The sequence below is a fragment of the Carassius carassius genome, chromosome 26 (genome assembly GCF_963082965.1).
Source record: "Carassius carassius chromosome 26, fCarCar2.1, whole genome shotgun sequence".
Taxonomy (NCBI): domain Eukaryota; kingdom Metazoa; phylum Chordata; class Actinopteri; order Cypriniformes; family Cyprinidae; genus Carassius; species Carassius carassius.
The window spans coordinates 10,485,640-10,499,179 of record NC_081780.1 but is presented as its reverse complement, the minus strand read 5'-3'; the positions used below and the strand labels follow the sequence as shown (position 1 = coordinate 10,499,179).

Here is a 13,540-nt window from a genome sequence, read left to right as displayed (position 1 = left end):
GCACTGAGCAGCATAGATCGCCCTCTGGCGGCTGGAGACGGTAATGTTTTCTATTGGTTCAATTCTCTTGGTTCATTTCTCTCGGTTCATGTCAAATTAATTTTGATAAATAAGTCACACCTGACTTTAAGTCGCAGGACCAGCCAAACTATGAAAAAAAAGTGCAACTTATAGTCTGGAAAATACGGTATCTGTGTACATTTGGGTTTCGCTTTTGTACATACACATTCAGCAATAATAACACAATTTTTATTATTATTATTATAAATAATAATAAAGCATTCCCTTCTCTTTTTTTGTAGGTCTCCTTGGGCTGATTGTGTGAGGTTTCGTTCACAATGAAAGCAACGCCACAGGCTGAGGGGAATGGCTTGTGAATTATCCCAGTCCTGCCACCTGCAGTCGGGCATCCTCCTCCTCCTCTGAAGGAGGTCAGCTGTTTATGGGAACTACTGGCATTGGTCTCCTGAGGATATAGCTCTCATTTTGGAACGCCATTTTTCCACCCTTGCTGAGACACGGTGTAGTCAGGAGACATGGCTAACAACTCATACAGCGGGGTGAAGAACTCTGTGGCCAAGCCCAATCACGATGGAGAGTTTGGCTGCTCACTTAAAGAGCTGCGCTCTCTCATGGAACTGCGAGGGGCTGAAGGATTACACAAAATCCAGGAATCTTATGGGGACGTTAATGGACTTTGCAACAGACTGAAAACATCGCCCGTAGATGGTACATAATCATTATCTTGTACTTGCTTTGCTTTGCAGAAATCTAAATGCAGTTTCAGGAGGTAAAGTGGAGGAAGCACCGACTCTTTGGATGGTTTTAATCAGCATTGTTGTGTCTCAATCTAAACATATAGCTGTTAGCAGTAGCAGTAGCGAGCAGGTGCATTTTAGTGCATATGCAGTCTATTTGGACGATCGCTCGCCCTGTTGCTGCTGCTCTGGCAACACATGGACAGTGTGTTGATATTAGGGCCGGGACGATAAATTGATGCAGTAGCAATTTGTGTATCGATTCTTAGATTTTCAGAATGCATCGCGATTCCTCTGGAATCGATTCTGAGCTTATATTTTAACAGCAGATGGCGCTCTAATCTAGTTTTTATCCGCACACAAATGCTAATGAAGAAGAGTGCTAAAGAGAGCTTGTTCATTTGGCCGAGACATGTAATTTCACCTCTGCTTAGAATGCTTTTGACACGAAATTAATGTAAACTGCCCTCTGTGAACACCTTTGTAATTCGCTTCAACCTTTTTGAATTTTATTAACTATTATTTTAGGTTGAAGTGTGTGTAAGAATTTGGAAACAAACGGCTGTTTCTAAAGCATGCAGTGCCATCTGCTGTTCAAAACCAAGCTCCGAATCGATTCAAGAAAGAATCACTATGCATTTGGAAAATCTCAGAATCGATTTATTTTCCCAGCCCTAGTTAATATCTCAGACAATTGAGACTAGGGTTGTAACGATGTACTGGTATGACGGTTTATCACGGTTTGAAAGTGCACAGTTATCATACTGTAAACACATCTACGTAAAAAAAAACTCAACAGCACATATGTAACTTATTTCCGCTCGGCTGCTTCAGTCTGCATTCACTCAGCTGCATACACGCACATACAGCAGAGAAAATGACAGAGACCGAGATTATTTCTAAGCTCCATGCTGCCAGAAAAAGTTCAAATATGCAGTATAGGAAAAATTTAAAGAAAAAAACACACGGGGTGTTGTCCTTGAGGACAGATCCAATTTGCAAAAAATGTGGATGCAAAGTGGTTGCAAAAGCAGGCAATACACATGTTTAATCTCATTGTCATATTCACAGACACCATTCCTCCGTGCAGACAAAGGTTTGTCACATTTATAAAAAGTAATACATAAAGACCGTATGATTTCCATGATGCAGAGAGAATCCCGGTGCAGTCATGAACATAGAATTTACAGTATAACAAGAATATCATGTAAAACATGCAATCTGATGATTGCTTGATTTGATTTGGATAAATCAAAAGTAGATATGATAAGTGTCTGAAGCACGAAGAGACCCTGGACCATTTTCACAAGACTGTAATGACACTTTAACGGTCATCAGCATCGTAAATTGTTTTTCTTTTTTTTTTTCGTATGTACATTTATAACACTATTTTTTGTATTTTATCACCTTTTGCATCAAATTACAAAAAAAAGTTAACGCTAATGCGAGGGTGTTACTAATGCAGCGTCTATGGAAGGGATGGTAAATTTGACATTGTAGTCTCTTCTGACTACCATTATCAGTCTCTCAATTTTTTTCCTTTTCTTGAAAGTCACGAAAACACTATCGTGGAGTTTTTCTTTTGCTATTTGAGCAAATGGGAATGCAAAAAATATATTTGTGGTACTCTCCCATTGACTGATCTTAAAGTTAACCCAACTATGATGACTTCTGCTGCTGAGAAACCTGAAAATTTGAAAAGGGTCCATGGTGTTTTCAGTGTCTACATAAACATGAAAATCAGCAGAGCTGCTCTGAGAGAAAACTTAAACATTTCCTAGTTTTATTTGAGACAAAACACTGAAACTGCGACAACCCATCAAAATAAAAGTTAGATTTTACTTGAAGTTAACAAATATATCAGCATTGTACAGTGTAATTCAAAGTAATAATGATAACAATACTTATATTCTTTATAATAATGAATTTAAAAATAATTTAAGGAATATCATGTTTGTCCATGTTTTAACTTAGTATACCTCTTGTGCAGAAATATGCCAAAAAATAAGTTTTTTTTTACTTGATAACATTTTAAAACATTAATTAAAATGTTAAAGAGTGATAGATATATATATAAGGTGTAAAGCTTTATTTTTTTAATCTTTTTTAAAAATGAAATGATTAATTTTTTTAAAAAGGGAGTATTAAACGCGTTCATTAAAATGGTTTCAAGTTTGTTGTAATAAAGGATTTGTTACTCAAATAACTTGTTCTTATTCTTTTAAGAGTCATTGTTATGGATAAGAATTATTGTTTGATATATACCGCGATACTGTGAAACCGTGATATTTTCTTAGACGATTATCATACTGTGAAAATCTCATAATGTTACAACCCTAAATTGAGACCTAGAGCTGTTTTCCTTACTAACTGGTTAGACTTCGTAGAGAATATCCTAAATATAGCCTGTGTGCATTGTCGATGTGTTTGACAATTGAAATAAAAATGTCAAACACCTGCGTTTACATCCAATCTTATAGTCTGTGGAACTGCAGTTACAACAGGGACGTTACAGCCTTTATTAGACACTTTCTCTTTGTCCATCTTTTTGTACTCACGCTTTGTCTTTTATGTCTCTAGGGCTGCAACTAACGACAACTTGAATTTTTTTATTTATAAAGTAAATTACAAAATGCACTCTGTGAACCATTTTAAGTAACATAACACCTGCTGTTAGGATGCACTCAATTAACTTTGAATTTATAACATTTACCAGTAATATCTGCAATATAACAGCATGCACTTATTAAACATCAGAAGCAATCTGTCGGAGCACCTGACTCCACATGCAGCCATATGCTTATGACTATTTTTGATATCAAATCCTTCAATTCATGGACAGCTTGGTCCATGAACATGTTCCTCCCAGTTAAAAGTCCAAAGTGGCATCATTGACACATTCTCCGTATCACATCAATTGAAATGATAGATTCTTGTCATTGTTTTTTTTTATTGTGTATTTGGTTGTTGCAGCCCTGTTTGCTCTCGGTGTACTATTTCACACATTCTTTTGCTTTCTTTCATCAGAAGGGGTGTGTGTGCAGGTATATAGTCTTGAGGGTAAGATAGAGAAAAGTGCAGAGTCAGTGTGCAGCCCACAGCTGCAGCTCCATTGGTTTATTACCTCTCTGTAGACATTAGGTTTAATCGCTGGCCTGACCCTGATTGAACTCTTGGGGGATGGGATTTTAGGTTTGATCCCAGATTAAAACGGCACCATGTCCATAGCAATTTTCTACAGGCTCTTTGATATGCAATTCTCTCGTGAGTGAACACACAAGGGCTGCAGACCAATATTTCATTGTGCCTGCTAGGGGCTTCTGGCCAGTGTTTCCAAGAGAATACTTCACTTCTCTATTTAACATGCAGGCTTGATCCGCACTAATGTGTTTTTGGTATTTTAAAGTCAGAATGTAGAAAACATTCCTGATGGAGCGCTCCTAAGGGACTAGCCCTCTCTAGTATTGGTGTCTTGACCCCCTTAATTAGTTTTGCGTTGAAAGAAAATGTGAAAAAGGATGCTTGCAAGTAGGGATGGGACGATAACCGGTTTTATTGATAACCGTGATAAAATGTGCTGAAGGTTAGTAATATCGTTTAAAAATGAATTATCATTAAAACCGTGTTTGATTATCGCGGTTTTAATAACTCACTATTAAATCATGTCCAGCCAGCAACAGTCTGACGCAAGCGCAGCGCACAGTGTTTTTTTTGTTTTTTTCGAGAAGGAATGGCGAAAGTCAGTGACTTTTCTATGCTTCTACACTTTTCATTGTAAGGAAGGAAATTCCACAGAATTTAATCTTTCTTTAAATTAAGTGCATAGAGTTGCTTGTTTTATTAGTTGTTTGTTGATTATTAAATATAAAACTTGCTGAAATGTTTTCAGTGTGAGCATCAACTATTTTTGAACACTTTCATCTCGTTTCAACAAAACCGTGATAATATTGATAATCGTGATAATTTTAGTCACTATAATCGTGATAATAAATTTTCATACCGTCCCATCCCTACTTGCAAGGATGTTCTGGTTGGTTACTATTCCAAGTTTGATATTCTGGTATACAGGGCTCAGGCTGCTCTTTCACTCTAAATCTATGCACTATTATTGCCCATTTTATAGTCCAATTGCTTAGAAAAGTAATCACATTTGAGGTATCATTCATGCCTTAACCTCAAAATATTTCTTTATGAACAACAATAATAATAGTGATGATTGCGTTAGTGATAATGTAGCTCCTAGGTTTTAAACGTGTCGGACACTTGGCATCATGAATATGTTTGCCAGAGCACCAAAATCGATCTTTCAGTCTTAATAATAAGGTAATTCAACATGTCTGCTATTTACAGCATGTTTGGATGCTTATATGTAGTGTCACCTGCCCCGTCCTGCCCTCACAAGGTCTGACTTTTATTAGCAGGCGATGAAATACTGAGTGATTGAAACCAAAGCTTACTCTGCTGTCTGCAATCCAGAGCTATACCTTTGTCATGGTGTCAGTGGAAACTATAGCGTCAGTTCACAGCTCATATAATGGGGTCACACCGATAGCATCGATATGACTTCTAAAAATGTGTATTGTTTCCTGAATAGACTGTCTGAAACTTGGCCCATGCTGTGCCCGAGCTTTGTATACCGTGTGAATTGTGAATTAGTCATCAAAGAATAGTCTTAAGAATTTTCCCCCTGGATATTCTATTCAGTGGCCAGACTGATATAGGGTCCTGTCGCTTAGCCATTCTTGCTACACGGCACATGTCTAACTGAGATTGGCGCCCCACAGCGATTCACCAGTTTAGCTGTACCCTGTTCCCTCCGCTTCACAGTAGCACGCTGGCAGGCAGCCCTGCTGTCATGACACGTTTCACAGCTTAATCAGATCACTCAGCTTTGGTATCAGAAATTAAGCAGTCATTCAAGATTACAAGAGCTTTGACAATTGAAAAGGGATTTCTAATTAGTAAGTAGGCCATTTCTCAATTTCGTAGCAAAGCCATAACTAATCTTTCGAATTTAACTAGTTACTTTTTACAGCTCTTTTGGGTTCACCGTAAATCGCGACGTTTTATGATGTCTTCTCGTTTTATTTGGGTGCATCTTTTGAGTGTATTTATGCTGGCCGGTTCCACAAATCTGTTGTATTACACAGTTTGCATGTGTGGACACGAGGGAATGTCTTCTCCAAATTAAAGGCGAATGCTCTAGATTCGTTTAACTGATGGGATTTTTAATTGAAAGTGCTACTAGTTTACATGACCCAGCCTCTCATGGAACCTGAGGATAAACATTCCTGGGGCAATAAGAGTGGAAAATGAGTGTTAAATTCAGATTCGCTAAATGGTTTAATAAGTAATTTTTAAAGGATGTCTCAGAAAAGACTACTTAAACTTCTTAAATCAGGTGGGCGGTAATGTTTGTAAGGTATACAACCTGCAGTACTTGTACTATGTATGACTTGGGCTCTGACACATAAGTGTGTTAAAGGTGAAGTGTGGGTTTTTTCTAGTGCTATCTTCTCTCCGTTTCATTTGTAGGTTGATTTCTATGAAAAGTTTGAACTCTGAGGCACATAACGACACTTCAACATTAGCTCAAACAATATTAGAAGTTTGAAACTGAATTGTATTGAACAGTAGTTCTCAATGGCAGTCGCCACATTTGGTCTAGAGGCACAGAAATGACACGCTTCAGCTTTAAGTGTGGCTGCACCTGTCAGTAATATCTTATTAATGTTAATGTCTCTTAAACACTTACTAAAGGTATTTATGAATGAGGTCTTAGTAAAAAAAAATTAATACTGCAACTAAAATGTAACCAGCATGCTAAATAATCAGAGCTAAGTGGAATGTTGTGTTTGTGAGAGATCAAATTCTCAGCAGTGGCTTTGTAGATGTGGTTTTTGTCTGTATATTGAATGGATTGGTGAGCATAGTTATTTACTATTTAATGTTTTCTCTTGCCCTGTCTAGTTTGTTAAATATTTATCAGATGCTCTGTTAGTACTGTGCCCTCTTTTTCTTTTATGGATAAAAAAATTAGAGATTAGTGAAAAACATTTTATTTTCAATAGAGGCCCCTGTGTTTTTGTTGTTTTTAAAGCCTTAGGTGAAATTAGAAATTGACTCAGATGATTTGGTCTCTTTTTGGGAAACTGCAAAAACCTTTACAACCTAAGACATTAGCACTTTCCAGCAATCACAATGGTACTTCTGCTCTCAGTGAAGTAGCATGCAAATGAATAATTAGCTGTCTAAATGCCCATGTTTGGCTGGTCTTAGAAGGGTTTTTTCCCCCCTCTTCTGTTGAATTTAATCTTCCCCTCAGTGATGTTTCCGAGTAAGTGTGTGATCTAGCATGATCTTGAGTGAGAGTGGAATTGAGATGTGTATTTGCAGCATAAATGCATTTTTGACAGAGGCGTAAGACCTCACTCATCTGCTCCTTAGTCCTCAGGGACACAGAATATAATCCCTCGGCCTCAATTTCCACACTACACAAGCCTGGATTTAATGTTATTGCGTTGAATCCGGAAGAAGTTTTCAGCAGTTAGCTGCTGTTCTTTCATCGAGAAGTGCCTTTTACATCAGTACAAGCAAACAAAAGTTGAATTTAGTTTGATTCATTGTTGGCTTTGCTTCCTTAGTAACCGATTTTGACCTGATGACTACAACACCTGAAGATTTGTCTACTGATCATTCAGGGTCTGTACATGTGGTTGCAGAAGTGATTGTTCAAATCAAAATCAATTACAATTCCTGCACAGCAACAGTCCTAGTCCACACCACAACTGTTATAGTAACAACATTTGGAATCAATTTCAAAATGACTTTGTCGCTTAAAGTCTAAATGCAGCCAACAAAAGTTTTTTTATTTGTTTTTTTATTACCATCACAAAGACCTTTCAAATTTCAGGTTATTCTATAAATGTCTCCTAGAATAGAAGCCAGTAGAGTTAGAGAAATATTTAAGCAACAGTGAAGAGATGATTAATCTCCAAATCTAGCATTAATATTTTCTATAAGCAGTTTGCTGTAATTATTATTTAAATAATTAAAAATAGGTACATTGAGTTAAACATGAAATAGTATTTTCTTGTGAAACATTCTCTAAAAATCTTTGTTTTATTCACAATTTTTTTTTTAAGTGTTGGAAGAACATAAAACTAGCAGCAAGAAGTTCATGGGGTTGAGTTTTATGAATCGCTCTTATTTTTTATGCATTTGGGAGATGCTTTTATCCAAATTGACTTCCATTCAAGGTTTACATTTTATTACTTCATTGCACTCCCTGGGTATCAAACCTATGATATTGGAGTTCCTAGTGCTCTGCTGTTTGAGCTACAGGAATGCCCATATACATTGCCTTGAATGCAATGTATGTAGCTTATGCAAATCTGCAAAGCTCAATGGGACAGAGCAAGAGCTGAGCAGCTCTATGGCTTTGCTGAGTAATGTGGAGGATGTTGTCATGACAATAGGCTCTGCTGACCAGGCTGCTCTCTGGTCTGGCAGGCAAACCATCAGTTCAGTCACACGTACACATTCTGACGCCCTGCCACTAGATGCATAAACACGCATGCATGCTTTCCGTCCACATGGCTCATTCACCACATCTAGTTGTCCCTTTGTGTGTGTGTGTGTGTTAGCATGTGGTGACTGAGTGAACTGAATACACAGTGCACACACCATGACTTCTTTGAATATCATCTTTGAATATAGAGAGTTATTCAAATGGGCAAACCAGAGGACTGTTGTTAATCCAGTGCATTTGAGAATGACTGCGTACAATGTACTCAGCATGTGTTTTTCCTGTCAGTTTTGGCTTTTCTTATTTGGCCTTAAGTAACCTTTTGCATACCCAGGAAATTTTCATGATCTTGTCAAAATCCCAAACGCTTTACTGCTGTAATGGCAGAATTAATGGATTAGCTGTGCTAATAGTTCCTAATCGATTAAATACAGAACTGTGTAAACTAATTATACACAAAATAAGATTTTAGCCTGGACATGGACCGACATGATTAAAACGGTTACTATATATGTATAGTTGTAAGAGTGCAGATGGTTAAAGAATATCATAGAGTAAGATAATAGTAATATTTTTTCAGCAAATACTTTATAAATGTATAAAAAATTTCAGAATGTTACAAATGTCAGTTTAACAATATATTTTTTATAAAATTAATGTTTTATGGTATTTTTGAACAAATAAACGCAGCCTTGGTGTGTGATTTCCCTTTTAGAAACATTTGAAAAACCTTAGCAACCACAAATGTAAAACAGCAATGTAAACCGATGTAAATGATAAATAATATAGATTCTAAAGAAGTCAACCATTTTCTGTTCCATTTGATCCAATTTATGAAATATTTGCCCCCAAAAAATAAATCCTTAATTATATTCATATTGCTTCTCTGTGACCTTTTGATCTTATTCAGAAAGTCTTTATCTGTAAAAGCTACTGTTGTTGACCCACAAGTCATTTCTTCCTCACTAATCCTGATTCTCATAGAAACTCATTAAGCATTGTCTGCTGCTATTTAAGAGCTGTGTTCAGTGTTTACTTGAATTAATACTTTTTTTTTTCTTACTCTTTTCTTCCAGGATTAAGTGGGCAGCCTGCAGATATTGAAAAAAGACAAGTAGCATTTGGACAGAACTTTATACCTCCGAAAAAGCCAAAAACCTTTCTTCAGTTAGTGTGGGAAGCATTACAAGATGTAACATTGATTATTTTGGAAGTGGCAGCAATAGTTTCTTTAGGCCTTTCTTTTTATAAACCTCCGGATTCTGAAAATAAAAGTGAGTAACCTATTTTTTTTGCTTCAGTCTTATTTATAGTTCATGATCTCAATTTCAGGTTGTTCTGAACAGAGTTTTATTTTTTGTTTGTATTTTTTCATAGATTGCGGGGATGCAGCGGGTGGAGTAGGGGATGAAGGAGAAGCTGAGGCTGGATGGATAGAAGGAGCAGCTATCCTCCTGTCTGTCGTTTGCGTGGTGCTCGTGACGGCCTTCAATGACTGGAGCAAAGAGAAACAGTTCCGTGGCTTACAGAGCCGCATTGAACAAGAGCAGAAGTTTACGGTGGTTCGGGGAGGGCAAGTCATTCCGATCCCCGTGGCCGAGATTGTCGTAGGGGACGTTGCACAAATTAAATATGGTAAGCTGAAATAAATTTGCAGATAGCTTTCATTTCCTTCTTAGAAGGAAAACCACGAGTATGAGCTTAGCGTCTAAAAAAATGTAACTCTACCAGTCTTGCATTTTACTGGTGTTGAGTAATGATCTTTTCCTGTATAGTCACCTTTAAAAAATTCAAAAACTGCTGACGGTAATGTACATTATTGTGATGGAATGCTTTCTTCATCAGGTGACCTCCTGCCTGCTGATGGTGTTCTCATCCAGGGCAATGACCTCAAAATAGATGAGAGCTCTTTAACTGGAGAGTCTGACCATGTGAAGAAATCGATGGAGAAAGATCCTTTGCTGCTGTCAGGTGGGACATGAAGTTACAATCGACAGTAACTGCAGCAACAGCAACGTTTGTCTGCACAATCCTGTAACATTTTAGAATATTCTCTGTGTCCTGTCTCACCTCTACCCAAAAAGTTCAGCCAAACCAAATAAATGTCCAATGTGGGAGTTTAGATGTTTGCTATGTAGGACCTGCTCCCTCTGAGCAAGGCTATTGCACATCTTCAGCTAATCCCATTTTATGAAAGCCAGTTGATCCTCTGATAGAATGACATTGCTGTGTGCTATCCCAGAGATGAGGGGGGATTTGTGAGCCTGAGTGGGCATGTCTCCAGCAGAGCCTGCGTTAGCATGCTGAGTCTACCCCAGCAGAAACCTCACCCTCACATTTTTTTTCAGACCCCATTCACAAGCTTAAACAATTATCCAGAGCTTTATTAAAGCCAATTTCTGAAGGCCCAAAAAATGGCCACTCATTTCACTAAGAAAATACCATTGTCCAAAGAGCCCAATAATATACAATTGATTTGAAGACCTCCTGTTTAAAGGCCTATTCACCCAAAGGATGACCTCTATAATGGTAACAAAGATATAATAAAAAAAAAAAAAAAACAATTTTAAGAAAAATGGAATCCACACTACGACTGTCGCAATAACCACAATATCGGAATACCGCGCAAAGCGCAGAGGAATGCAAGAATCGCAACAACCACAATTTTAGCGTTTTCTTTTTTCATAGGGTTCCTTCTCATTTTACACTTAGTGCATGTGTACTGAATATTAAATAAAGTAGTAATAACATAATGTGTAACATTCTGATTTGTACAGGGAGAAGCGAATGAGAGAGAGAGAGAGATCAACTGAGCATGTGCAATTATTTGTGAAAATAGGTTGTCATTTCCAAGGAAAGCCAAATCTCTGTCTTCGCATCGATACATTGCTGGTCAGCTGAGCCTCCTAACGTAGCACTCAAAGTTAAAATGATTTCAGCAGCCTGTTTCATTACGTCTTTCTTTTGAATGAATCAGCAGTTTTGAACGTGTAGTTGAATGAACTAGTGTCTAGAATGCACAGTTGGAAATATAAATAGAAAGTCTCTTGTCCAGTTAGATTCGAGGGTCAGAACGAACCATTATACATAAAGGCTAACGATCTTATTGTGAAGTTTATTTTCTGTTATGTGAATCGCTATTTTGTCATTCTCTTCTGTTTACTTCACTTCCTGTTTGAATGCTATTTGGTTTCGGTTTCATTGGTTTTTGAATATGACCTTGTTATATCATAAATACACACACACACACACACACACACACACACACACACACACATATATATTACACCATACACCACACTATTGAGCCACTCAAAATTACCGCAAGGGAAATTCCTTCACAGCAACAGCCTTAGTGCACAACAAAACTGTAATAGTAACAACATTTAGAATCAATTTCAAAATGACTTTTTCCAGATTATGAATGTTAAAAACACTGACAGCCAATTAGAATCCATACGGCTTTAAAGAACTCAAGCATTTAAAGTGGCAAATGTCATAACTGCAGCACATGCTCATAATAAACCTAGCATTATTGTGTTAATGTGGACCAGGGTCAGAAATTAATTTTTACATTTAAGAGGCAAAATTTGGCCCTGGAATTAAATTTCAGTTACATTTTACCTTTTGTTAGGGCAATTTTTATAATCGCCTTATTATCAGGTTTCTTTTTATGTCAAAATACTTGAAACCATCTTTACACCTCCAAAAAAAAAAAAAAAACACTCTGGACAACTAATTGTGTCACAAACTGAGCTGTGTGTTAGAGTTTTACATCCAGTCGTGAATATATTGGCACTAATATTAGCTTGTGCTTCGTCTGACCCTTATTCACCTCAACTTCCTCTCTGCAGGTACTCATGTCATGGAGGGCTCTGGAAAAATGCTTGTCACTGCTGTCGGAGTTAATTCCCAAACTGGAATCATCTTCACGTTATTGGGGGCGGGAGAAGATGATGAGGATGAGGAGGAGAAGGAGAAGAAAAAAGAGAAAGAGAGAAAGAAAGAGAAGAAAAGTAAGTTGTCCGTATTATTCTTTTTAGTCAGTCTCAGAAACTAAAATAGACCAACCGGTGGCCTTTTCAGTCTGTAGCTACTATGGCTGCAGAGGGATGAATTGAATAGGCTTGCGTGTGTGCGCTCCAGCATTCATGAAAGTGTGCTTTTGTCAAACGGCAGTTTTTTATTTTTTATTTTGAAGTATTTTTCTGTCTGGTAAAAAATGTCTGAAGCAATGACTCAGAAAAATGTAACGATTTCTTGTGCGCTCCATTACCTAACTGCCATTTAATGCATATCTGAAGCCCGTGGCTCACGTGTTGGGTCTCCAAATGAGTGCCTGCAGATACATTACTTGCTGAGGTTGGGCCCCAAGTTGCTGTTCAGTGGCTGTGCACCTCAGTGCAATTTTGTGCACTTGTGGTCTGGCCACAGCATTGGTTTTAAAAAAATATCATGAGATCGTGGCACACATCTGTTCATAAATATTTGAGTGCCTTTTCTCATTCTGCTAAATCAAAGAGAAGATTTACATAATTGGAAATGTTTAAATGTGCGCTGCACAACCGTCGCTTGCATAATGGTAAATGAATAAATTAGTGAGGGTTTGTTATTTGGCTTATTTTTCTCTCTTTTTCTCCAGATAAAAAGCAAGATGGCTCTGTGGAGAACAGAAAGAAAGGTGAGTAACCCTATTGACTTAATGACATAATGAGCACCATATTGGCTTAGAAGTCCAGCCTCTTACATGCTGCAGCCTGCATTAAATACATCGCCTAAACCCATTAGTGCTATCGGATCTTCATTAAAGCTTATCCACACTAGTGTGAGGTGCAAAGAAGTGTGCATGTGTGAAGCTATAAGAAATTAGCCTGTTTTTTAGAGTTTGATTATAACGCTACATTCAAAAGTTGACTTTTATTCTGCAAGGATGCAGTGATTCGATCAGAATATTAGAATGATTTCTGATGTTTCATGTGACACTGAAGACTGGAGCTTTTGAAAATTCAGCTTTGACAACAATAAATTAATTCCTTTTATTTAAATGTATTAAAATAGAAAACCGTTATTTTTATAAACTATAATATTATTTCACTTTATTACTGTCTTGATCAAATGTAGACTTGGTGAGGTATAAGAGAATTTATTTAAAAACATTACCAATTCATAGTGTGCAGCTATGTTTAGATATCGCCACCTTGTCTCCCTGCAAACCTTTTGTCTAAAATCACATGCCCTAGCAGGAAAGAGTCCA

General features: G+C 37.3%; 1 protein-coding gene across 6 annotated transcripts in view; it reads left to right on the top strand.

The window, feature by feature from the left end:
* The window catches only part of atp2b1a (ATPase plasma membrane Ca2+ transporting 1a), a 39,728-nt gene that overhangs the window by 14,274 nt on the left and 11,914 nt on the right, over positions 1-13,540 (top strand). For all 6 annotated transcript variants that reach the window (XM_059511124.1, XM_059511128.1, XM_059511126.1 and 3 more), the window contains exons 2-7: positions 303-729; positions 9,363-9,560; positions 9,664-9,921; positions 10,132-10,257; positions 12,141-12,302; positions 12,929-12,967. In XM_059511124.1, the coding sequence (XP_059367107.1) occupies positions 537-729; positions 9,363-9,560; positions 9,664-9,921; positions 10,132-10,257; positions 12,141-12,302; positions 12,929-12,967 (976 nt within the window). In that variant the 5' untranslated portion in view covers positions 303-536. The remainder of the gene's footprint in view (positions 1-302; positions 730-9,362; positions 9,561-9,663; positions 9,922-10,131; positions 10,258-12,140; positions 12,303-12,928; positions 12,968-13,540) is intronic.